We start from the raw sequence: 22804 nt of genomic DNA on the forward strand, positions 1-22804 counted from the left end.
AATAAATACCATGAGCCGATACCATTATGAAGACCAAATATCATCCTTATTTAAAATTATATGGCATTTGACTTCAACTTGACTGAAATCATGAACTTCAGTGACATTTGACACATTACATTCAATATAGGGTCTAACAAATCTGCACCCAGGGCTATAATATAGTTTGTGTGAGTGTAGATTATTCCATAGAAGTATAGGGTCAGCAAGACTTGAATAATACCACAAAAGCAGTACTTTATAGTGTTTAATCCATGGTTCAATTGCAAAAACATGGCCTATAAAAAGTGAAAGAAACTACAGATTTTCTATTTTAATTTGATTAGTCTGTTCTCTTGCTGTCCCCAGTCCACCTGGCCATGCTGCTGCTCCAGTTTCAACTGTTCTGCCTTACTATTATTTGACCATGCTGGTCATTTATGAACATTTGAACATCTTGGCCATGTTCTGTTATAATCTCCACCCGGCACAGCCAGAAGAGGACTGGCAACCCCACATATGCTCTCTCTAATTCTCTCTTTCTTTCTCTCTCTCGGAGGACCTGAGCCCAAGGACCGTGCCCCAGGACGACCTGACATGATGACTCCTTGCTGTCCCCAGTCCACCTGACTGTGCTGCTGCTCCAGTTTCAACTGTTCTGCCTTATTATTTGACCATGCTGGTCATTTATGAACATTTGAACATCTTGGCCATGTTCTGTTATAATCTCCACCCGGCACAGCCAGAAGAGGACTGGCAACCCCACATATGCTCTCTCTAATTCTCTCTTTCTTTCTCTCTCTCGGAGGACCTGAGCCCAAGGACCGTGCCCCAGGACGACCTGACATGATGACTCCTTGCTGTCCCCAGTCCACCTGACTGTGCTGCTGCTCCAGTTTCAACTGTTCTGCCTTATTATTTGACCATGCTGGTCATTTATGAACATTTGAACATCTTGGCCATGTTCTGTTATAATCTCCACCCAGCACAGCCAGAAGAGGACTGGCCACCCCACATAGCCTGGTTCCTCTGTAGGTTTCTTCCTAGGTTTTGGCCTTTCTAGGGAGTTTTTCCTAGCCACCGTGCTTCTACACCTGCATTTGCTTGCTGTTTGGGGTTTTAGGCTGGGTTTCTGTACAGCACTTTGAGATATCAGCTGATGTATGAAGGGCTATATAAATACATTTGATTTTGATTTGATTCTCTCAGAGAATGTTCCTGCACAGCAGGAAATGCAAACTTGTATGTATTCAAGGTTTAAAAAGGCTCCTAAAGTTTGTAATTTCCACTTTAAAATGTCAAACTTAATTTGCACTAACATAACATTTACAGATGTGAAATCTTAATATGAGCACGTTTGCTACAGCAAGAACAGAATCCTGCAGCAACAGGGAATGTGCATTTTGGACATTTTTGTAAGGGTTGATACAGATGTAGGATCTTCATTTGATCACCCTGTTGAAGGATACATTTAAAATGTGTAGTGTATTTGAGATTTTAAAATGATTCTGAAGTTTGTCATTTCCACTATGAAATGTAAGCCTTGATTTTCCCTTGTGAAAAATGTCATGTCAAACCAAGGCTGAAATTTCAAAGTGGAAATGACAAACTTCAGAATCCTTTTAAAATCTCAAATACACTATAGGTTTAAAATTTCTCCTCCAACAGGGTGATCCAATTAAGACCCTATATCTGTATTAACCCCTACAAAAAATGTCCACTTATTATCATCCACTTAATAATAAAAATGTCCCGTTGCTGCAGGATTATTTTCCTGCTGTGAGGGAACTGGTCAAATTAAGATAACACATCTGTACAAGTAGGAGACAATATTGATGCTCTGTTCTGTTTTCTTCAGGCACCTTGAACTAAAACAACTCCTTTTGTTGAGCATCTGAAAGAGTCTATAACAGTATATAATAAACACACTAGCTCCTATACAATTCATAAAAAAGGGCTACTATTTACACAACAAATGAGTAGTATCAAATATGAAATATGCACTGCCTTTACTCATCATGTAATAAAGACAACCATCTCACTTATCACCAGCATCTTCATTTATTTTTCCAAAAGCATGTAAAAATTTAAACTACTGAAAGAAAATGATCAAACAAAATACATTTGATTGTGTGTAGGTGTGAGGGGGACAAATCACATTATTTATAATCACGTTCTTCTACAACACAATTTAACTGGAGTAATAATCCTAAAAGAAGAGAGTAGAGGTGAAAGACGAGTAAGAGCCAAAACGTCCTTTTTGCTTGCAAGGTCACCATCCACAGGTCAAGTTATACAGAATGTTTTTAAATGCATACATTAACATTTTGACAACAGTGACACCTGCATTGAGAAATGTTAAGTCTACATCCAATTTTGCACACAACTACATGACTCGCAGAACACAGACAGTCACACAGCTCTCATAGACCTGAGCCTCCTGGTACCAGTATGGAAATGTGTACCTACTTTCTTTTTGTTTCTCTACACAAAGAAAGTTTATTCACAGGATAACGCCGTTGTACCTTGGTACACTCCTCACACATAAGACGATATGGACACAGTGTTATTTGATATGATGTTCTTGGTTACAAAGAATTCTGGGTGGTCTCGAGGACCAATACAAAATGTTAAAAACAAATAGATAACTTTACAACTTGAGGAAATGTACTGAAAAAATGAAAAGCATTCAGGAGAGAGTGGAGGATGAGCGGGTTCGTAAACCTCTGGCTGAGTGAAACCACTCATATCTACCACAGGGACTAAGTGGAAAACAAACAGAAAGATTCTTTTCATTCACAGGGGAATAGGCTGGAACAGGGAGAAAAGGTATTTGCACTCAAAAACAAAAAATTGTTTTGAAAAAGCATTAAATGTTACGCAATAGTTTTTGCCATTTATTTTTAAGGATTTACTTATCAAAAAGTAACATTTTATTTCCTATTCTGCACAGCATGCTCTAATTAAGCAATGAAGCCCGAGGAGGTTTGGTATATTCCCAACATAGCACAAACCCCCAAGGTGCCTCATTGCTATTATAAACTGGTTACCAATATTATTAGATTAGTAAAAATAAATGATTTGTCATACCAGTGGTATGCGGTCTGATATAAAACGGATTTCAGCCAATCAGCATTCGAACCACCCAGTTTATAATTCACAGTAAACATTCCATCACAATATACATTGTGTCATTCAAGTGGCATTGAATACTTCCCAAATGATGTAATTCAATGGCTTTAGTTTCATTCTAAAGCTAGAATGAAGAAAATAAAAATATTATCTATTGAGTTTGTTGGCCAAAGCAGGTGTCGCTTTAGAACATTCCAACCTAAAAAAATACCTGTAGCACAACCGTTTCATCCCAAGGCCCCTCCCACATCTTTAAAAAAAAAGTAAAAGCTATACAGAATAAATTACTGGGGGCAAACGTGTTTATTGACAATTGTGTGATAAGTAATATCTCAAACCTTTACTGGGACTGGCTGAACTTACTCAAGCATTTCCGACCTCTCTTCTCCCACCAGGAGGCGCTACTCTGAGGTTTGGGGCTCTGTAGGCCTGGGCTTTACTCACTGCGTAGGAATTCCCCTGAACATGCCCCAGTTCAAACAACATTCCCTGTTAGCGCCCACCCCTCACATAGTACTAGGTCCTGGTGCTCAAAGTCAGAGATGGCGCAGCAGCGAGACATCCCACTCCCTCATTCTTTCTGGTTACATTAGTCAATAAAGTAGACCAGACCCAGCTGCCATCTATCACATTGGTGTCGATGGGAGATCCACCCTGTTCAGCAGACTGAAACTGACAATTTTTTCCCCCAATGGTAAACGGCCTGAAGTGAACCATCTTCACAAATCCACCACCTCTGCTCAGAATCACGTGATGCAGTCGAGACAAGAAAGCCATGAGGCATTTATAAAAATAATAAAATATATTTATGTTTGCAGATGTGATGTCACTGGAGAAGCACGATAGTATATATATATTTTTTTACATTATGTGATTTCACTTGAGACCCCGTCAGGACATCCCAGTCATATGTGAATTTCTGCCACATTCAGAACACTGAATTCTCAGACTTTCATTCAAGACAACAGGGAACTCAAAAAGAAAAAAAGTTGATGGGATTTTTTGTTGTTTTAAAAGGTCATCCAACTCATAATTCTGCTTCAGGAACTCTGGCCTCTTTCTAGAGCTGACTTTCCCAATTGGCAGATCACAGACATCGGGATTTTGACATTGTTCCCCCACCAGAGTTCACAGTTGTCTTGAAAGATCCGAAAGTCCCGCTTAGTTTTACCCACCAACTTAGCCCAATTTAGTACATGAACAGACAGCTCTGCATGAACAGGAAGCAGCAGGGGATATTAGCGTGACAGTTGTGGTTTCCTGTTAGACTTGTCTGTTTAACATGCATGGTCATATGTGCACAGTATAGTGTGATATGTTCACTAAGCACAAGCTATGTACAAACACCGATGAGATACTTCTCATATTCAGAATAAAGATGAAAAAGCCTCTACGAGTGAGAGCAACTTATCACATGACCGTGAAACCCAGAAAATAACAGAGCAAAGAGAGCCTTTTAAATCCAGAAAAGTGAGATTAAGAGTCAATGAAGCAGATTAGTTTTAAAAAGTCACCCAGAACACAGGAGGGCAGTACAGACTAAAGGTATGACAGCTAAGACTCATACAGGACAAACATGCAGAACTGAAACCTAGCAGCCATTCAGATCATAGGAGCAAAAAGAACATGTGAACAATAAGACAGAATTCAACTAAATGTACCCAGAGAGAGAGAGAGAACGTGTGACAGTTTTACAGTACCATGTTTGTTTCTCAGATAAGTGAACCCTGACAAACTCACAAATAGGCTTCCGCAGGTGCTACCGCAATGCAGAGGACTGGTCTTTAAAATTGGCGTTAGATTTAATTGACTATATGGAACTAAAAAGAGGTCATAAAATACAAACGTGCTAATGAACCTAGCTCAGTATGGTTGACCTGAGTATGTTCTACAGCTGAGGGTGAACTCCAGCTTCTCTAACCATATGTTCACCTGAGCATACGGTCCCTTGCGCCTCTTGCGACAAAAGGGTGCAAATTTATCCGAAAAATAAAGAAAACAATGATGTGTAGTCCTCAAAAAGACAAAAACATACCACTGGTTTGTGAATAAGCAGTTTGGTCACAATTAACAATTTCAAAAGAGTAAATGTAAAATAAAAATGATACTATAACCAAATTAAAGGAATAAACACCCCACTAAATAAAATTCCGAGCAACAGGGAGCGTGACCGGCCAGTCATAGTGGGCGTGTGTCTTCCATGGGGAGCGTGACCGGCCAGTCATAGTGGGCGTGTGTCTTCCATGGGGAGCGTGACCGGCCAGTCATAGTGGGTGTGTGTCTTCTATGGGGAGCGAGCGCACAGGAGCGTTGACTGCACCCCTCATGACACGTTGGTGCTCTTTATGACATGTTGGAGGTGGAGACGAGGCAACTTTGGGGAGAGAGCGGTTGGGACACAGACAGGCGTGGCTACGCAGTCTTAGTTATGTTCTCTCCCTCCTTGGAGGTCCAAAGCTCCTTGTGCTGCTTGCGGCCAAAGCCCTCATCATAGTTGCCTTTGCTCTTGAAGAGCTGCTGGAAGTGCGGCTTGCAGTAGAAATCACCGGAAAGGGCAGCAAATGTGCCCAGGCTGCAGGGGGGAGGGGCAGAATATAAACAAAAGAACATTTTCATATGGAGTGGGTGAGTGAGTGAGTGAGTGGGTGAGTGGGTGAGTGGGTGGGTGAGTGAGTGGGTGAGTGGGTGAGTGAGTGGGTGAGTGTCTCACCTGAGTTTGGTGTTGCAGTGTTTGCAGCAGAAACAGGCCGAGTGGAATATCAGGTTGTTAGCCACCAATCTCTCCATGGGGTAGACGGTCTTCTCACATGACGAGCACACCTCCCTCGGTGTCTTGAAGCTGAAGGACTATGCACATGAACAAAACCCACACCGTTACTATGGCTTTAAACATGTGTTTCAATGGATACATGAACCATCATCTCAACTTGCTCAGTTGTCTAGAACCAATCTATCGAAATGAGTTGCTGTTGAGAGTATGTGAAAACATATACTGGTATACAAACTGTAGTTCCATTATGGATGACGTTTAAATGACATCTGAGTAAAGGTCAGTAGGGTGAAATACACTGGGCCAGACAAGACAGGTAATGGAGAGGGATAGTGATTAAAAGATAATGTCCTACTGGGTAGAAACCGGGACAAAGGAGGGGGGGGGTGATAATGGAGGTATATTTACTTTGGAGCGCTGGACAGGTTTATCTTCAGGGGCATTTCTGTTGTCCTGGAATACAAATGAGTAAACCTCAGTACTTTCCTATTTAGTGTTATTACAACAGAAGTGTAAGCATTCAGGATTTCCCCTGTTATATTGACAAGACCATGTCCATAATATCCCTCTCATCTCAGTAGTTTCCCCACTCCTGCTCTCTCCCACCCAGCAGCTCCATCTGTCAGTGTACTGTACTCCCCAGAGGGCAGGTCAGCTACCTTCTGTCTGGACATGTGAGTAGGTACACTGAACACACAATCATAGGGAAGCACAACCATTTCAAATATTAACCCCAAGCGTGACATTACGGACATCCTCTGGATGCTCTCGACTTGCACAGCGGTTTAAGAAAGCAACCAATGCCACTGTTACCATAAATCACTAAACTGGAATTCTGATGTACAATTTTGAGTCAATAAAAAACCCATTTGTTCACAAACCATACAAACAATTCAGTGTGAGAGCTTGGCCTTAATAGAGAGCAGCATTCAGGTCTATAGAACTAAAGGCCTTATGTAATGGAGGCCCGTCTCATTTCTCTACTCGTGGCTCCAAAGCCCCACACTCTGACACAAACATCCATGGACTTCCTGCTTCAACTTGACTCTACAGAGAGGCCCTGAACACTCATTCCTCTCCATGACAACTGCATTATACCGTACACAAACAAGTTACTTTCAACATACAAACATTAACTCCTAGACCCTACTGTCAACACTGACTCCCTGTCAAAACCCATGAGGGCAGGATAGGTATCATATTGTCTGCCATATTGCTAACAGATGTTGACCTAGCAGATCAATTTGGAGTGGCTTAGAGTCGGTTTGAAACTAGGTCACAAAAGACCACAGGGCAGACATAGGTCAAGCAATTGGTCAAAGGCGCCTAGGTCTCAGCTGTCACACCCGGTGAAGAACTATACTTCAAAACTATGTGACCGACAGGCTTCAGCAATTTCTCCACATTGACATCCACGCCTTGAAGCTGGACAAGCAGATCAATTAGCAGACAAACACACAGACACACACATTCAGGCAGACGCACTGTAAAGGCTGTGTCCACTTGTGTGCAGGCCATACTGCTCTCTGGGAAAGTCCACTGCTGACATCTAAACCCTGACTGTTATGGAAGGAGATTGGTGGTAGTAGTCAGGGGGGGGGGGCTCATTTGACAGACAACTGTGCGACAGCCCTTTCATGAAGCCCGTGCAACAGAAAGGAGGATATTTAGGCTACATTCACACACATTGAAGAGAAGTGGACACACAGAGCACTGATCCACAGGGATATGGGTTGTTTACAACAAATCCAGCTCCTCATTGTGTCTGCTCAATTAGAACGCGTTGGAACGGCCCGAAAAACTCTATTAAACTGAAATCATGTTGAGCCGTTACAAGCGGTTCAGAGTGAAACCCATCAGCCACTGATTCAATCATGTTGCACTTCACAACTGGCAGTCATTGGGATCAAAGAAGAGCTCCCCAAAAGCCGTTACACATCATCTTGCATGTGCACAGATGATAGTTACCACAGAGACTTTGGGAATCCACTTGGTATTCTATTAAATTGAAATGATCAAATTAGTCATTTTTTGCATTGGCGTAACTGTCACCCACTCACTACTGAACTCCGACGTGAAAATCATGTCAGATATCTTTAAACTGAATGACTGAGGAAGCTGGGGTGTTGCCTTAGTTTGTGAGAATGGAATGTCTGATGGAGGGACTGCAACTTCCTGTATGCAATCGCCCTTCTGACCATCTTCCTCCACTCAGGCTGCACAAGAAACTGCAGCCCAGAATTGCCATAGCCACTAAAAGATCATGAAAACAGGAATAGATACCATGGCAGGCAAGCACACAGTCAGTCCTGGAAGGCTTCTACATGGCTGCTGCCATCTGCCTTCTTTTGCCTTATTTGTACATGAAGACACGCCACTGACTGCCGACCAAAGGAATGACGTTGCGGCAGGAAGTAGTGGTGACACAGACTTTAAGAGTCCCTGTGGGGAGCCTGCCACAGCTAACTGCCACCCCACTGGGCTTAGAGCACAGGCTGATTACAGCAGATAAGAACTACCACAGGGAATGATCAGTGCACAGACCAAACCTCTCCTTAAATGGTGAGAAGGACAATATGAACATTGTGGTGTGCCAACCGTGCACACAACTAAAGGTGCTCAAAAACAGTCGGCTAGATGCAGGCTGCCCATTAGATTAACACACGGTAATTAAATTACAATTTGGTGTACCCATTTAGATTAGTTTGAAGTTGGAACCACTTACTAAAGTCTCCAGCCAGAGAGAAAAGAGCACTTCACCAATTTTGCTAGATCAGGCTCCCACCTTTAACAACGTTAATATTCAGTCTCTTACCAGTCATTTATTCACACTAAGAGGAAGAGACACTGCATCTCTAAGTTTCAGGTAGGCTACACTTCATGTATGTGAGATTCTTCCATGCAGCCATTTGAAGTGTTATCTGACTGTGGGTGCAGCACAGCAGGACCTAAGGTTGAGACTCTCCCTCTCTGATGAAGAGCTCCTAATCTCATTACAATGACAAATCCCATTGCCTGTTCCCCTGGAGCTCAGACCACCACAACAATGGCAGGGGGTCTGGGGGTGACTGCACCCTGCCTCGAAGGAGGAGGCCTTCACCGGGGTTGTCAGGCCCAAGGAAACCACACTGAGGCCAGCTCTTCCCTAATAAAAGTATTGAGGGAAGGGTTCGGCGCATCAAGTGCTTGCTTGCACGGCTATGCATCGTCTATGAATTCTACTTACAACTTTGAAACGGTCAGCGTTAGAAACCATAAACCAGACCTCAGTCCAATATTTGGGTATGTTTATACAGAGAACTAGCCTAAATCTGCCCCTTTTAGAAAGGTTACAGCTACAGTCAGGAATATTAACAGCAATGGGACATCAATGTTTCCATCTAGAGTAGAGAGGCTAAGGGACTTGGTGCGGGTAAGTTTACTTAAAGCTTTTCACCCCAGGCTGTGACACACACACGGAGCGAGAGATCACCCAGTGTTCTTACTGTAACATACACAGTAGTGAAACTTGCCCTAGATGTTGAAAGAAGTCAGTGGCCATTGATTTCAGTTAGTCTCTCAGCGCATCTTATTTTTAGACCGCTGACTTGCACCCCTTTATGAGACAGAGGGATGGAAAATAAACAGGAAAAATGCACTACGACTACACCAGCTTGTTAACCTCTTGAAGCTAGGGGGCACTATTTTTATGTTTGGAAAAATAACGTTCCCAAAGTAAACGACCTATTTCTCAGGACCAGATGCTAGAATATGCATATAATTGACAGATCAGGACAGAAAACTCTCAAGTTTCCAAAACTGTCAAAATATTGTCTGAGTATAACAGAACTGATATTGCATGCGAAACCCTAAGGAAAATCCAATCAGGAAGTGCCTCTTATTTTGAAACCATTCTGTGCATGCCAATCCTCCATTTAATATCAACCAGATTCCTTTTTCTCTGGCTTCCCTTAGGTGTCAGTCTTTAGACATAGTTGCAGGCTTTTATTTTGAAAAATTAGCGTGAAAGATCACATTGCGTAAGTGGATAGGTGGGGGCTCTCAGAGTGAGTTTTTGCGCTACAGAGTAAAGCCGCTATTGTTCCTCCCGCTGTTATTGAAAACTCGGTTGATATATTATCGAATATATATTTTAAAAGCTACCTGAGGAATGATTATAAAAAAACGTTCGACATGTTTCTGTGGACATTATGAAGACTATTTGGAATTTCCGTCTGCTTTGTCGTGACCGCTCTTTCCTGTGGATTTCTGAACATAATGCGACAAACAAACGTCGGTATATTGGTTATTAAAATAATATTTACGGAACAAAAGGAACATTTGTTGTGTAACTGGGAGTCTCATGAGTGAAAACATCCAAAGATCAAAGGTAAAAGGTTCATTTGATTACTTTCTGATTTGTGACCTAGCTTCCTGATGCTAAATGTACATAATGCTATGCTAGGCTATTGATAAATTTACACAAACGCTTGGATTGCTTTCGCTGTAAAGCAAAACTTCAAAATCTGAGACGACAGGTGGATTAACAAAAGGCTAAGCTGTGTTTTGCAATATTGCACTTGCAATTTCATGAATATGAATATTTTTTAGTAATATTATTTGACTGTTGCGCTATGCTATTCAGCGGTTGCTGACGAAAATGATCCTGCGACAGGGATGGGTAGCGTCAAGAAGTTAAAGGGCCACCCATTCTGAATGTTATATTCAGAATGGGTGAACGGCGCCATGAAACAAAATGGCAGACGTTATACATCCCTCCCACAACCAATTGTTTTTTTTGTTCATTTGTTTGCTTTTTTGTTTTGTTTTTTTACATTAAAAAAAAAAAATATTTTGTACATAATGTTCCCACTAGTCTCTTATGACCGAAAAGAACTGGACATCAGGACCGCGATCACTCAGCATGGACAGGCAAAATCCTTCTTTTTCCTTTAATGAGTCTGACAAGCCCGACACAAACAACATACGGCTTTCTCGGGAACAGCCCCAGATCCCCGTGTTTAGCGTGAAGAGGAGGCAGAGAAAGTGGCCAAAGGGAGGACTGCCTTCTGAGAATTTGTAGGCGATCGAATAACCCCCACTTCCTTCCAATCTGCTAACAAACATGCAATCTTTGGAGAATAAAATCAACAAGTTACGCTGAAGATTAAACTACCAACGGGACATCTTATACTTCACAGAGTAGTGGCTGAACGACGACACCATCAACATACAGCTGGCTGGTTATACGCTCTACCGGCAGGATAGAACAGCGGCTTCTGGTAAGACAAGGGGGGGCGGACTATGTATTTTTGTAAATAACAGCTGATGCACGATATCTAAGGAAGTCTCGAGCTATTGCTTGCCTGAGGTAGAGTATCTCAAGATAAGCTGTAGACCACACAATCTACCTAGAGAGTTTCTGTATTTTCCGTAGCTGTTTACATACCACCACAGTCAGAGGCTGGCACTAAGACAGCATTGAATGAGCTGTATCCCTTCATAAGCAAAGAAAAATCCGGGGCTCCTAGTAGCCGGGGACTTTAATGCAGGGAAACTTAAATCCGTCTTACCAAATTTCTATCAGCATGTTAAATGTGCAACCAGAGGGAAAACATTTCAGAAAGCAGGAAGCACCAGATCAATAAAAATGTAAAAAGTGGTCAGATGAAGTGGATGCTAAGCTACAGGACTGTTTTGCTAGTACAAACTGGAATATGTTCCGGGATTCCTCCAATGGCATTGAGGAGTTCACTACATCAGTCATTGGCTTCATCAGTAAGTGCATCAAATGACGTCATCCCCACAGTGACCGTACTTACCTACCCCAACCTGAAGCCATGGATTACAGGCAACATCCACACTGAGCGAAAGCTGCCACGGTCGAAAAGTGAGACTAACCCAGGAAGCTTATATGAAATCCTGCTATGCCCTCCGATGAACCATCAAACAGGCAAAGAGTCAATACAGAACTAAGATTGAATCGTAGTACACCGGCTCTGACACTCGTCAGATGTGGCAGGGCTTTCAAACCATTACAGTCGACAAAGGGAAGTACAGTCGAGAGCTGCCCAGTGACACGAGCTAAACTACTTTATGCTCACTGCGAGGCAAATGGCACTGACACATGCATGAGAGCACCAGCTGTTCCAGAAGACTGTGTGATCATGCTCTCCGCAGCTGATGTGAGTAAGACCTTTAGACAGGTCAACATTCACAAGGCCGCATGGCCAGACAGATTACCAGGATGTGTACTGTGAGCATGCGCTGACCAACTGGCAAGTGTCTTCACTAACATTTTCAACCTCTCCCTGTCCGAGTCTGTAATACCAACATGTTTTAAGCAGACCACCCTAGTGCCTGTGCCCAAGAACACCAAGGTAACTTACCTAAATGACTTCCGACCCGTAGCACTCACATCTGTAGCCATGAAGTGCTTTGAAAGGCTGGTCATGGTTTACAACACCATTATCCCAGAAACCCTAGAACCCACTCCAATTTGCATACCGGCCCAACAGATGGCGCAATCTCTATTGCACTCTACACTGCCCTTTCCCACCTGGACAAAAGGAACACCTACGTGAGAATGCTATTCATTGACTACAGCTCAGCGTTCAATACCATAGTGCCCTCAAAGCTCATCAATAAGCTAAGGATCCTGGGACTAAACACTTCCCTTTGCAATTGGATCCTGGACTTCCTGACGGGCCACCCCCAGGTGATAAGGGTATGTAACACATCCGCCACGCTGATCCTCAACAAAGAGGCCCCTCAGGGGTGCGTGCTCAGTCCCCTTCTGTACTCCCTGTTCACTCATGACTGAGTGGCCAGGCACGACTCAAACACCATCATTAAATTTGCAGATGACAGAACAAATGGTAGGCCTGATCACTGACAACGACGAGACAGCCTATAGGAAGAAGGTCAGAGACCTGGCCGTGTGGTGTCAGGACAACAACCTCTCCGTCAACGTGATCAAGACAAAGGAGAGGATTGTGGACTACAGGAAAAGGAGAACCGAGCACGCCCCCGTTCTCATCAACGGGGATGCAGTTTAGCAGGTAGAAAGCTTCAAGTTCCTTGATGTCCACATCACCAACAAACTAACATGGTCCAAGCACTGAAAAGATTTGGCACGGGGTCCTTCAAAGGGTTCTACAGCTGCACCAGCGAGAGCTGGCAGTGGTTGCATCACTGCCTGGTATGCAACTGCACGGCCTATGACCACAAGGCACTGCAGAGGGTAGTGTGTATGGCTCAGTACATCACCGCTGCTACTCTCTGTTGTTATCATCTATGCATAGTCACTTCACTAGCTCTACCTACATGTACATGTAACCTCAACTAACCCTTGCCCCCACACAGACTCTGTACCGGTACCCCCCCCGGAGATAGTCTCGCTATTGTTATTTTACTGCTGCTCTTTAATCACTTGTTTGTTATATTTATCATCTGTATTTTATTTATTATTATTTAAACCACACTGTTGGTGAGGGGCTCGTAAGTAAGCATTTCACTGTAAGGTCTCACCTGGTGTATTCGGCGCATGTGACAAATACAATCCCTGGGTCACTTCATGTTTTCATATGCATCCGAGCTGATGGCGTTCAAGGCAGAAATCTGTCTGGTATGACATAGCAGTGATAAGTCTCACTACACTGGAAGTCAATAGGAATACGACTTTTAGATTACGAAAACATTATCATACATGTCAGATTTCAAAATTCAGGAGGATGTCTTCTCAAATAAACCATTTGTGACAATTTTTATTTATTTATACTGGAGACAAAAAGACTCCCAGTCACTCCATGAAGGAGAGCACTCCTTGTCCCAGAATCGGACACGTGGCACATTGACGTAGCATGGAGAACTTTTGCACTGTATATCTGTAGTTGTGAATGTCAGTCTCCACTGAGGCACATCTCTCTGCAGATTGAACATGGTGAGATTGTAAACTCCTAAATTGATTTTTATTTTACCTTTATTTAACTAGGCAAGTCAGTTAAGAACAAATTCGTATTTTCAATGACAGCCTAGGAACAGTGGGTTAACTGCCTGTTCAGGGGCAGAACGACAGACTTGTACCTTGTCAGCTCGGGGGTTTGATCTTGCAACCTTCCGGTTACTAGTCCAACGCTCTAAACACTAGGCTACCCTGCCGCCTGATAGTGCAGTATGTTAAGGCGATTTCACAGCTAACTAGCTAGAGATAGATGGTACTGGGGTGAGAAGGGAAAGTCAGCAGACTTTTCTGGTCACAGGTGGATCTAAAACAAGGCCACCATGTTCAATGAACAAGCCTCATAACAAAGTGAGGCAGTATCGAGGCAGTAAAACCACTAAATTAGCAAGTTTCTTTCCAACCTGTCAGTTGAAAAGTCTTTCTTCACTTGCACATGTCAGGGGAGGCCATTTCCTGTGAGGCTGCGGTGAGAGAGATTGTCCTTATACGACTAGTGACAGAGAGCCTCAATGCCATAATCACGGATGTGAAACCTGTCTAGGGAGGTAACAGCTGACACTGACAAACAGGGGTCAAGATTGTCTAAGGAAAACCTCTGAATATCTACTCTCAGCTTTCACACATTCCCACTGGCATAACCGAACATTTTACGGACATCCCCATCTCAAAAAGGTGAACGAAAAATGTTTAGTCTGAGATTTCAACCCACAACCTTTGGCTCAAGATCAGCTTTTAACAATATTGCGCTTTATTGACTTTAGCATGTAGGGACCCAGCGAGAAGCCGCTGATCATGCATTTAATGAAGTCACTAAAAAAACAGCCCTCAGCGTCAAACCTCAGAACTGATACAACCTATCGCACAGAGAAGAGAAAGTTGCGCAACCAAAGCCTGTGGAGGGACAGGAATTCAGGAAGACAGGTCCCATCGCGTTGACCAAAACACATGCAAATCTGAAGTTTACCATTCCATTGGAATTTCACAAAACATGGGAGATTTTACAACTACAGCGCAAGATACCTTCTGCCCCCTTTGCCTGTTGTGTCAGGCTGTGTGACAGCAGAGGCAGGAGACAAAAGCATGAACTTTTAAGCCTACGCATCCCAAGATATGAAAGGTGGGTGGTGTGTGATGCAGTAGGCATTCCTCAGTAAACCAGGTTTCCCACAGTATACACTGCACATGTAGGGACTTTGCTGCTGTACTTCTCACGTGAGGCGAGGTTACTGTGGAAAATGTTGCATTTTTTACTGGGCAGTGTGCAGTTTGCCCTTGGGTCCTCCCAAGGTGACTGCAATTGCTTGGTACTAGGTTGTAAGAACAGCCAATAGGAAGGTTATATAACCGATGGAAGCGTTTAAATGTCTTGTTCAGTGTGCATCTAAAATAATAGTGTTATTCACAACACGCAACAATACAATAGAGCAGGTGTCAACAACACAATGAACTGTTAGTGCCATTTAGGAAGTTTGTTTTCAAGAGGCTTCCATGTCACAATAATAAAGACAGGAGCGGAAAAGTTTGTGGCGGAAACGGCTGGGATAAATCCCATAATGCTGTGTGAATGAAGTCTCACATCCCTCCAGGGCATTACAAACAATGATTGGATTATTTCTGACATGTTTATTTGCTGACTATGGTTCATTGCTTGTTAAAAATATTTGGGACTTCTACCCAAGCGCGCTATATAATTACTGAATCAAATGAAATGTATCAAAAAACATTCATTTTTACAATGCAATCTACAAGGGAATGGCATGTCATTATGCCATGTCTTAGTTTATCTTATGTCAGGCTATTGTTCAATGATACCCTGCCTCAAAGACCGAGGTATCAAAAACAATGAATAATTTAACTACGCCATTAGGCTAGCTAAAATGGCCATAACCAACTGGGCAGCTTTGGCTATCTACCTTTACTCATTCATAGTCCTCTTCTATCTAGCACACAACAGCTGGATGCATCTCCCACTCACACCCTCCATTGATCTGTACCTAAAACATACAGCACCTGACCGTTCCCTTTTTTGCACTCCCTGTCCAATGACTGTAGTAAGGTGCTGTCATCTACACCATCCCAACAGACCATCATCTCTGTGACATCTGTAAAAAGAAAATCTGACACCATGAGGACTTGGCCAGCTATGGAGGAAAGCTCAATGAAGTGCATGTTGAGCTGTTCACTCAAAAACAAGTGGAAACATTTCCCATAGTTGTATAAAGGAAACATGTGCACTATATGGTTACTTCAATTGGACCTGCAAGTGATGTAAAGAACATATTTTACATTGTGATCAAAGCCTCCCCACCACTCTGACAGACAAGAGGCAGTATGTTCCTTTGCCAAGTCATTGGACAATGGTGCATATGGCTGTACAATGGAAATGTTTCAAGCAAACTGCAGGTGCAATTTTCAATGCAGCCTAGGTGTCAATACAAGTACACGGTGAAACCAGCTTCTATCCGTGCAGAAGACAATCACTCAGAACAAAGATCATCTCGCCACAGAAGCTTGCCCCACAAATCCGCCAGCATTGACGTAAATCTGTCTTCAAACCATGTGTTAATCCTCGGCAAACACTGGGCCAAAATTAGAGACAGCACATCTACAGATCCCCAGTTTGTACCCACAAAGTGGCGGTAAACGAAAATGATCATATGCCAAGGCAGTAATTATAGAGATCGGAGTCTTGATTTGATAGAGCGCTGGTCTGGGAAGACCGCAGATGTGTTCTCCAAGGTCTCAACTTGGAAAAGATCATACGGGAATGGAAGAGAAGACCATTTGAAACAGGTACTTTATCCACTCTGCTAGTGCCGGGCCATGCTGCTACTGTCATGAGCTCGCAGTGAGCCAGATAATTCACAGGGGTGTTACAATATATTATATTATTGATGCATTTGTAGGCTAATACTGTTAACCATGACACAGCGTTGGCTTGTAATGATGCGGTCGGCTCATTGCCTTCCAGTTCTTAACCGCCTTGCGCCTACCACACCAGAATCCCTTCCACAGCCCTTTATGTAACAAGGAGAGACGCCAGGTTCTGTGCACCAAATAATGGCTGGCATGATTAGGTAATAACAGTACGTAGACATTAAGATTGTCATCAGCCAGCCAGAGAGCGCTTCTTAAATCAAACTGGGTGATGTATATGATTGGCAGGCGTAAACTTAATAAAATGGTCAAAATAATAACATTTATACTACGCACAAACACAATCTGTTGAGAAAACCAACAAAGGCGATCGACAGTGCACATTTCCTTCAGGGTGATCAAACTAAAGTTAAAGTGCACTTTACCCTAAAACATGACAGACAATGACTTTTTAAAGATTCCCTTGAGGCAAAACATAAAATAAAGCCTCAACCAGTGAGACTAGTGCCCGATATTACGCTAGCTCGCAAGCTAACGTAACCATAAATATGGATCTTTCGAGATAAGCTCATTTTGAGTGAGATGCTGGGTAGCTGCACAATGCCGTACATAATGCCGGATTGATTAATCAGCGTGCAAAAAAAAAGAGATGGCAAGTTGGCACAGTGCAATAAAATTGCGTTACATTGCACGTTTTTGCCCTATTTAAAAAACAGAACAGCAGGGTAAACATGAGTCATTCCATCAAAAAACGGAATGGATGGCTAGCAACCTTGGTAGCTAGCGAGTTAGCATCGAGTGGACATCACCTCATCACAAAAGGAGAGGGAGGGGGAAGAGGGTATGCTGTCGCTAGCTAGCCATCTCTGCGCAATAAACGCGAGAAATGGGCGAGAATCACTTACCATCTGTGTACTTTCGTCAACGTTTAAATAGAAAGACAATTTGTTGATCAATATGCTGTGATCGATTGCTTTCTCATTCGTTTCCCCGATTTCTGCTGTCAGGATTCTTCCTACAGACCCGGCGAGTTACCTCAGCTTGGCTCCCCTGCTCTTGTTTTTCAAGAGTCGTTTTTTTGTTCTTTATATTAGCAGGATGTTGCACGCTATTGGTTCCAGTCATCCCCCCCCCCGGCTCTCTCCTCTTCACCCCACCCTGTTCTTTTACACCACCACCCTCTACTTAAACGGTCATTCTTAAGAAAAAGAGATTAAAAAAAATATTAAGTGTAGATCATTCCTAGGTTTAAAATGTTTAAAAATAAACTAACACACATGAATATGCATACATCACAACTAATTGTCACCCCGTTTGCTAACAGGGTTAAAAAAAAGCACCTTTCGACTCTTTAAAAAATATATGAACAAATCAATAAAAGTAGTACATTGGGAGAAACACCTTTCGACTCTCATCTACACATAGTCTGACTGCACTGCCACTAATGTGTTGTGTGCTGCAGATGACAAAGAACCCAAAGTGCACTGTACATGTAACAAGTCTCAGCACATTTCTGTCCAAAGTCCAGTGACTGAGGTTTATGTCTGGGTAGGTAGGTATGAACCACTCTTTAGCCCAGCATAGAACAAGTTCCACATTTAAGAGGCTGAGAAATCCTGCCGAATTCAAATAATTTGTAACAGCTCGAAGAATAGCACCCTCAACCCTTAATTCCTGCTCAGATTAACTAACATTCACAGCACACGTCTGTTATGCCCAGTCTTGCAAACAGTTGGCTTTGTGATGGGAACCTGTGTTTAAATATGACATACATGCAAAAGTTGAACATGATAATAGTAGAGCTTAAAATATAATGAAAGCAATTGGATGTGTATGGTAATAAAAAAAGACTAAAGAATTAAGTGTGAAATGGCTGTGTTTACTGCTGATGTCTTCATTAACTGTTAGGTCCATGTAAGTGCGCTTTGTGTGGAGTCAAGGGTGACCCAGAGTCCAGTTATTGAAAACAGATGTTGAGAGGACTTCATCACACTAGAAGTAGAAGGGTTTGTGGGTCTAAGTGGGGGATGGTGTATGGGCTATTCTGTACTGAAAGAAAAGGGTTGGGGTTGTTACTCTTGAGACTGGAAAACACCTACCATCTAGTGGGGGGTTATTGTGATTGCATTATGGTTGTTGGTGGTGGTGTGGGATCATTTACCATGTTTTATACCAGAGCCCAGTACACACATTACTTTCAGTATCAGACATACTGTACGCTCTAACTGTTTTTGAGGCGACTCAATCTGAAGACCTTGCAGGTCTATGGCAATGCCTGCAGTAGTATTGCACGTAACACATTGATGTTGGCTCGATGAGTATCAGATAGATTGTATGTAAGGCTTCAGATCAGAGGTGCTGTGTGTGTAGCATACACGACTTCGGGCAGTGAATGGCCAGACAACGCAAGTCTCAGGCCCATGGAAGGAAGATTTGAAAGGCCCATCTCGTGGCATCGGAGAGAACATTTAGCAGTTTAAGATAATTTCCTGAAATTCTACAGATTGTCATGTGGCAAAGAGATTTACCATCGATCACCACATTCTTTTGGAGAGATTGGAAACCCAATTTGGTCTACGCGGACAAGTTCTGACCTGGTTGGAAAGATTGGAAAGACAGTTTGTCTCTGTGGATGGTTTGTCTTCTGACAAATCAACAGTACATTTCGGTGTTCCCCAAGGTTCCGTTTTAGGTCCACTATTATTTTACCTCCTGGTGATGTAATTTGGAAACAATGTCAACTTTCACTGCTTTGCGGATGACACACAGCATAACATTTCGATGAAACATGGCGAAGCCCAAAAATTACCCACATAAGGAAGTGGACGGCAACAAATGTTTTTTAAATTCGGACAAAACAGAGATGCTAGTTCTCGGTCCCAAGAAACAAAGAGATCTTTTTGATCTGACAATTCATCTGGATGGTTGTGCAGTCATCTCAAATAAAACTGAAGGACCTCGGCATTACTCTGATCGCTTTAAAAAAAAAACTTTTTCTCCCCAATTTCGTTTTTGTTAGTAGCTACTATCTTGTCTTATCGCTACAACTCCCGTACGGGCTCGGGAGAGATGAAGGTTGAAAGTCATGTGACCTCCGATACTCAACCCAACCAAGCCGCACTGCTTCTTGACACAGCGCTATCCAACCTGGAAGCCAGCCGCACCAATGTGTCGGAGGAAACACAGTGCACCTGGCAACCGCTCGGCCTGCCACAGGAGTCGCTGGTGCGCGATGAGAAAAGGATTTCCCTACCAGCCAAACCCTCCCTAACCCGGATGACGCTAGGACAATTGTGCGTCGCCCCAGGGACCTCCCAGTCGCAGCCAGTTACAACAGAGCCTGGGCGCGAACCCAGAGTCTCTGGTGGCACAGCTGGCGCTCCAGTACAGGACCCTTAACCACTGCACCACCCGGGAGGCCTCATGATCTCTCTTTTGACGAACATACCAAAGGTGACTATAAAACAGTTACAGAGTATAATGGTGTGATAGATGAAACTATAGATGAATAAACAACATTGTAGTTTCTCCACAATACGAACCCTAATTGACAGTGAAGAGAAAGAAGCCTGTAGAGAATAAAACAATATTCCAAAAAACATGCATCCTGTTTGCAACAAGGCACTAAAGTAATACAGCAACAAAAAAGTGGCAAACTAATTAACTCTGTCATGAATACAAAGTGTGATGTTTGAGGAAAATCCAGTACTTTACCAAGTACCACTCCATAGGTTCAAGCATAGTGGTGGCTGCATCATCTTATGTGTATGCTTTTTTTCAGTTTTCACCTAAAATGACAAATCTAACTGCTCAGGACCTGAGGCAAGGACCTGAAGCAAGGATATGCATATTCTTGATACCATTTGAATGGACAAACTGAAGTTTGTGGAAATGTTAAATTAATGTAGGAGAATATAACATTAGATCTGGTAAAAGATAATACAAAGAAAAAAACATGCTTTTTAATTTCTCTTTTAACCATAATTTTTGAAACGCAAGAGAAAGGCCATAATGTATTATTCCAGCCCAGGCGCAATTTAGATTTTGGACACTAGATGGCAACAGTATATGTGCAACGTTTTAATAATATAATAATATATGCCATTTAGCAGACGCTTTTATCCAAAGCGACTTACAGTCATGTGTGCATACATTCTACGTATGGGTGGTCCCGGGGATCGAACCCACTACCCTGGCGTTACAAGCGCCATGCTCTACCAACTGAGCTACACAGGTTTTAGACTGATCCAATGAACTATTGCATTTCTGTTCAAAATGTTGTATCAAGACTGCCCAAACGTGCCTAATTGTTTTTTAAATACATTTTCGAGTTCAGAACTATGCACTCTCCTCAAACAATAGTATGGTATTTTGTCACTGTAATAGCTACTGTAAATTGGACAGTGCAGTTAGATTCACAATAAGTTAAGCTTTCTGCCAATATCAGATATGTCTACGTCCTGGACAATTCTCTTGTTACTTACAACCTCATGCTAATCACATTATCCTACGTTAGCTCAACTAACATTGACTGAGGTATGTGGCTGAGGTATGTGGCGACCAATAAGTAGCAGACTCCCCTCCAGGTAGGAGGGGTTTTGTACACTAAGGCTGCGTTTAGACAAACAGCCCAATTATTATATTATTATATTATTTACATTAATTGGTCTCTTAACCAATCACCAATCAAATATTTTCAGATCAGATCTTTTTCATTGCTGATCTGATTGGACAAAAGACCAATTAGTGAGAGAAAAAAATCTGAATGGAGCTGCCTGTGTAAATGCACCCTGTACCTTTAACAAGTGTACATGTGCACATAAGGAGAATCTCAATTGCATAGTCCACGAGTCCTCTCTCCTCAAAACCCATTGGATGAGAAAGCAAAGGGTCCCTCCTCTCTGACCTCTTCTAATGGGTTTCGGGGAGGCAAAAACAGAGGTGTCACAGTCTGTCCTTTTGAATCAGTCTTTACCTGCCAAAGTCATGTTACGATATATCTGTTATCCTGTTAGAGCTTTCGTGCCGAATCCACTGCAGTGTTTCAGGTGCCACATGTATGGTCATGTCACACCAGTGTGTAGGAGGGAGATTCCAAGATGTGGGAAGTGTGCAGGAGGGCATGGGATAGAGGATTGTGTAGATTCTGTGGAAAAAGTTGTGTGTGCAACTGTATGGGTGCCCATGTTGCTAGGTATTGGAAGTGTCCAGTGTGAGAGAGGCAGGTTGAGGAGGCCAGAGTCAGAGTAGTGTAGAAGGTGTAATACGCTGTGAAGAAAGTAGAGGAGGATGGGTCAAGGGTGAGGGATCCTGGCAGGATCCCTGTGAGTAGTATATCTGTGCCAGCAAAGAGGGATAGACCAACAAGTGACTTCAGTAACAAAAAAGAGATGTTCTGGTGGCAACTGCAGAGAAGGATTTGATTGTATGAGATTTGACTTCAGAAGAGTTACAGTGTTTGTTGAGTGGTGGTGTCCCGTCCTCTCAGGCCGTTGGCATGGTGTAGGAGCAGGTAGGGTCAAAGTAGTGGAATGTGCTAGTGGGTTTTTAATGAGTGTGGGGTTAGTTGAAGGGTGTTTTTATTTGATTCAGTATTTTCTATCACAAAGTATAATGGATTTATACTATAGTCCAGCTGGGGGTGGTAAGGCAACATATTGGATGCCAACTGCCGTTAAACCCCACCGAAGAGGAGGGGACGCAAGGAGTATGCAATTAAGATTCTTCCTTACACGGGCACACACTTCACTTCACCTCACTTAATACTCTGAAAAAGGATACCAAAAGAATATATAAATAGGTGACAAAATACAGTCCAGTCTTTGGTAAAGGAAAGCCAGTCAACTTACCAAAGCCCATATCAAACATTGGATCAGCCTCACAAACACCAGTAACCAGCACAGTGTGTAAATCTAAACAGGAGGCCTGTCCTACTCTAGTTCAGCTGTAAGCAAGTGGGTCAGATCTGCTAGCTAAAACACCAGGGATTACCATTCTCTTCCGGGTGGTGGCAATCTTTCTCACATGGTCAATCAGAAGAACATGGCCTTTTCTCAATTGTATACTCCTCACACCCTCCCTCTTCCTCAAAACCCATTGGAAGA

The 22804-nt window shown here is 42.8% G+C and overlaps 1 protein-coding gene across 2 annotated transcripts; it reads right to left on the reverse strand.

Annotated features, from left to right (window-relative positions):
• Positions 1 to 2017: 2017 nt before the first annotated feature.
• LOC123999284 (LIM domain-containing protein 2-like) lies at positions 2018 to 17781 on the reverse strand. Of its 2 annotated transcripts, XM_046304894.1 has the most exons (4): positions 17606 to 17776; positions 6290 to 6334; positions 5822 to 5958; positions 2018 to 5683 (listed from the first exon to the last, which is right to left on the reverse strand). In XM_046304894.1, exons 1-4 carry the CDS (start codon positions 17606 to 17608, stop codon positions 5524 to 5526), a joined length of 345 nt encoding a protein of 114 aa, XP_046160850.1. In that variant the 5' UTR covers positions 17609 to 17776; the 3' UTR covers positions 2018 to 5523. The 2 variants fall into 2 exon arrangements, with proteins under 2 accessions (XP_046160850.1, XP_046160851.1); XM_046304895.1 differs by lacking the exon at positions 6290 to 6334 and having other exon boundaries at positions 17606 to 17781.
• Positions 17782 to 22804: the final 5023 nt, after the last annotated feature.

Source organism: Oncorhynchus gorbuscha, linkage group LG16 (genome assembly GCF_021184085.1).
Source record: "Oncorhynchus gorbuscha isolate QuinsamMale2020 ecotype Even-year linkage group LG16, OgorEven_v1.0, whole genome shotgun sequence".
Classification (NCBI taxonomy): Eukaryota; Metazoa; Chordata; class Actinopteri; order Salmoniformes; family Salmonidae; genus Oncorhynchus; species Oncorhynchus gorbuscha.